The 4,489-nt window shown below is 52.6% G+C and overlaps 1 protein-coding gene across 1 annotated transcript in view; it reads left to right on the top strand.

Annotated features, from left to right (window-relative positions):
- Positions 1–4,028: 4,028 nt before the first annotated feature.
- RAPSN (receptor associated protein of the synapse) overlaps positions 4,029–4,489 on the top strand; it is an 11,556-nt gene continuing 11,095 nt past the window's right edge. Inside the window, exon 1 of the mRNA XM_015569481.1 lies at positions 4,029–4,432. Within this exon, the coding sequence (XP_015424967.1) occupies positions 4,241–4,432 (192 nt within the window). The 5' untranslated portion in view covers positions 4,029–4,240. The remainder of the gene's footprint in view (positions 4,433–4,489) is intronic.

Raw genomic sequence — 4,489 nt, 5'->3', positions numbered from 1 at the left:
GTGGCTACAACAGTTAGAAAGCACCCTTCAGTCTGCCTGCAGAAGCACTATCCACTGAACCAAACCAGCATTTTTTTTTCTTTTTAAGTCCTCCTCTAAGGATATGTTTTTTTTTCATTGATTCTAGAGAGACAGGGAGGGAGAGGAAAAGAGAAAGAGAAACACTGATCACTTGCTCAAGCAATCCGACAGGGCTGGAACCCACAAGCTGTGTATGTGCCCTCACCTGGAATCGAACCCATAACCCTTTGGTGCGTGGGAGGACACTCTAACTACTGACCCACACCAACCAGGGCCTGGAGGTACATTTAAAAAATTTTTTTCAGATCTGCCCTGGTTAGGTGGCTCAGTTGGTTGGAGTCTCAACCTGTACACCAAAGGATTTCCTGTTGGATTCTAGTTTAGGGCACATACTTAGGTTTAGGTTAGATCCCGCTGGGTCAGTGGGTGCAGAGGCAGCTTACTAGTATTTCTCTGTCACATGGATGTTTCTCTCTCTAAAAATCAATTGTAAAAACATCCTCAGGTGAGAAATTAAAAAAATATTAAAAATTTTCAGATTTAAAATTTTATTTAGTTCTTTTTAAAATTTTATTTTTCATTTACAATTCACATTCAATATCCTATCCTATATAATAAAACCCTAATATGCAAATCAACTAAACGGTGGAATGACTGGTCACTACGAACTGACCACCAGGGGCAGATGCTCAACATAGGAGCTGCCCCCTGGTGGTCAGTGCGCTCCCCCTGTGGGGAGCACTGCCCCTGCTCAGCCAGAAGCCAGGCTCAGGGCTGGTGAGTGCAGTGGCGGCAGCACTAAGGAACAACGAGCTGAGCGGTAGGGAGCAGCAAGCAGGCGGGCGATACCCATAACCCTTTGGTGCGTGGGAGGACACTCTAACTACTGACCCACACCAACCAGGGCCTGGAGGTACATTTAAAAAATTTTTTTCAGATCTGCCCTGGTTAGGTGGCTCAGTTGGTTGGAGTCTCAACCTGTACACCAAAGGATTTCCTGTTGGATTCTAGTTTAGGGCACATACTTAGGTTTAGGTTAGATCCCGCTGGGTCAGTGGGTGCAGAGGCAGCTTACTAGTATTTCTCTGTCACATGGATGTTTCTCTCTCTAAAAATCAATTGTAAAAACATCCTCAGGTGAGAAATTAAAAAAATATTAAAAATTTTCAGATTTAAAATTTTATTTAGTTCTTTTTAAAATTTTATTTTTCATTTACAATTCACATTCAATATCCTATCCTATATAATAAAACCCTAATATGCAAATCAACTAAACGGTGGAATGACTGGTCACTACGAACTGACCACCAGGGGCAGATGCTCAACATAGGAGCTGCCCCCTGGTGGTCAGTGCGCTCCCCCTGTGGGGAGCACTGCCCCTGCTCAGCCAGAAGCCAGGCTCAGGGCTGGCGAGCCTGGCAGTGTTGGCAGGAGCCTCTCCTGCCTCTGTTGCAGGTGGGTGGTAAGGAGCGAGGAGTCCCAGAGCAAGCAGGCGGGCGATAAGGAGCAAAGGGACCTGAACTGTGAGAGGGCACAGGTTGGGCTGAGGCCCCCACCCTGCACCCCCCCAACCCCCAGTGCACAAATTCTGTGCACCAGGCCTCTAGTTAATGAATATAAAACTATAGAGATAAATCTTGTATCAGAATGTAATATAGTTCTCTGAGAGGATAATAACTTGATTTACCCTAACTGGGCTGGCAGGGGCAAGAAGAAGAAAGGGATCAAGAGGTGCAAAGGCCCTGGGGCAAGCAGGTTGGTGGTTCCTCAAAAGTTGAACACAGAGTTACCACATGCCCCAGCAATTCTGCTCCTAGGTATGTGTGTGTGTATATGTATATATATATATATATTCAAGAAAAATGGGAACATATCCATGTGAAAACTCATGCATGAATGTTTACAGCATCATGATTCATAGCAGCCAAAAAGTGAAACAACCCAAATGCCGGTTGACTAATGAACAAAATACAATGAGCCATAAAAAGGAATGAAGCACTGATACATGCGACAGCATGGATGCACCTTGACAACATTATGCCAAGTGAGAGAAGCCAGTCAGAAAAGGCCGCATACGGCAGGCCCCGTTTATATGAACTGTCCAGAACAGACAAGCGCATGGACAGCAGACTGTGGTCGAAAGGTTGTTAGTCTACTCAGGCTGCCATAACAAAGCACCGCAGACGGGGGCGCTTAGACAACAAGAGCTTATTTCTCAGTCCGGAGGCCAGAGTCAGCGACGAAGGTGCTGGAAAGGGTGGCGTCACTCCGAGGCCGCTCTCCTTGGGGGCAGACGGCCGTCTTTCCCCTTTCCCCTCACGTGACTGTCCTCGTCTCTCTGCGGGACACTGGCCCCACGGATGATGGCCCACTCCAGTGACCTCACTCTGCCTCTTTAAAGACGGTGTTTCCAAATCAGTCACATTCTGATGCCCTGGGGAGGGGGGGTTAAGGCTTCAACACAAGAATGTGGGTTCAGCCCTAGCCGGTTTGGCTCAGTGGAGAGAGCGTTGGCCAGTGGACTGAAAGGTCCCAGGTTCGATTCTAGCCAAGGGCACATGCTTGGGCTGTGGGCTCCATCCTCAGGGGGGACTTGCAGGAGGCAGCCGATCCATGATTCTCTCTCATCATGGATATTTCTATCTCTCTCTTCCTCTCTGAAATCAATAAAAATATATTTTAAAAAAAGAGAAAAAGAAAGTGGGTTTAGGGGCACAATTCAGCCCATAACACGGAGGAGTGGGGAGTGACTGTGAACGAATATGGGGCTTCTCTTCAGGGTAATGAAAATGTTCTGGAATTAGCGATGATCAACGCACAGAATTGTGAATATGCTGAAAACCACGGTCTTAACTCCGAAGGGGGGACCTTGGCCCTGGTGGGAGAAGAAGCCTGGTTTGCAGAGAGGGAGGAGAAAATGGGGTGCTGGCAGTTGGCCCCGTTACCAAGGGCCTCTCTCAACCCCAGGGTCCCAGCCGCCAAGTGTCTGCTCCCTGCACAGACGCTCTCCTCCCCAACGTCTGGCATGAAAGCTCCTGACCAGGGACCCTCTCACATGGGGACTGGGATTGGAACTGGGAAACTTTTTAAACCTCCCAGAGTTGCCCCGGCTGGTTTGGCTCAGTGGCTAGAGCGTCAGACTGTGGACTGAAGGGTCCAAGCTTGGGTTGCGTGCAGGAGGCAGCCAATCAACGATTCTCTCTCATCTCTCAATGTTTCTCTCTCTCCCCCTCTCCCTTCCTCTCTGAATCAATAAAAAAAAGCATATTAAAAAATAAACCTCCCAGGGTCAGCTCTGTCCCTGGAGGGCAGTTTGCCGTGGAGCAGACAGGGCTCGGGTGGCCTCTTGCTTGTCGACACCTGGAGTGTTTCCTGCGTGCCAGGCGCTGTGCTAAGTCCGGGTCAGCTAGTCCGCCATGTAGTTCTCACAGTCCAGTGGCGTGGGCACCACCTCTCTTGCCCAGATCACACTGCCCACACAGCTCACAGTGGCGTCAGACTTCAACCCTGGCAGCCTGGCTCCAGAGCCCATGCTGTCACTCACGACTCTGCTGCCTGTGCATTAGGGTTGATCAGCCTCTGGTTGCCCTCATTTTATAGGTGAGGGTACTGAGGCCAGAGAGGACAGTGACTTGGCTGGGGTTAGGATGTTGGGACGGGTGTGGGCAGGTTCATGTGGGTATGTGAGGTTGGTGCCCGGGAGACCACAGGAACACACCCTGGGGGAGGCTGTGCCCTGCCCCTGCCGCCCACACCTGTGTTCCCAGTCTCAGTCCTGCTGCCTCCCAGTTCTCTCCCCAGGCCTGGAGGTGGCTCCGTGGCAAGGCTGCAGGAGGGCCTGGCCTGCCAGGAGGGTCAGGGCCAGTGCCAGAGGTGCCGGAGAGACACCCAGGGGCTGCCCCGGGGGCAGCGTGCCTGTATCCCTGGGAAGCCGTCTCCCTGCTTGGGGGCGGGTGCCACAGAAGCCCGCGTGACCTTGCGGCTGACATTCCTAATGGCCACGTGGTCCCAACTGGCAGGGACAGCTGCAGACAAGGGGCCGGACCAGCTTTGTTCCCAGAGCGGCACCCGTTCTCCATCAGGCCCTGCTCCACTCCTGCCTGGAGCTGCTTCCCTTCCCGGGGCTCAGAGGGCGGCTGGTCCTGGGGCTCCCCCGCCATGAGTGCCTAGAGGCAGGGAGCCACCGAGGTCCGCCCGGGTGGGGCACGGGGCTCTGGGGATGGGGCAGGACCAGACGAAGCAGCAGATCGAGAAGGGGCTCCAGCTGTACCAGTCCAACCAGACAGAGAAGGCGCTGCAGGTGTGGACGAAGTTGCTGGAAAAGAGCTCGGACCTCGTGGGGCGCTTCCGCGTGCTGGGCTGCCTGGTCACAGCCCACTCGGAGATGGGCCGCTACAAGGAGATGCTGAAGGTGGGTGCGCCCGGCCCTGGGGCGGGAGGGTGGGTCCAGAGCTGCTGGCCCCGGGCC

This window comes from Myotis davidii, unplaced genomic scaffold (assembly GCF_000327345.1).
Source record: "Myotis davidii unplaced genomic scaffold, ASM32734v1 scaffold265, whole genome shotgun sequence".
NCBI lineage: Eukaryota > Metazoa > Chordata > Mammalia > Chiroptera > Vespertilionidae > Myotis > Myotis davidii.
This window is presented reverse-complemented; position numbering and strand designations above follow the sequence as displayed.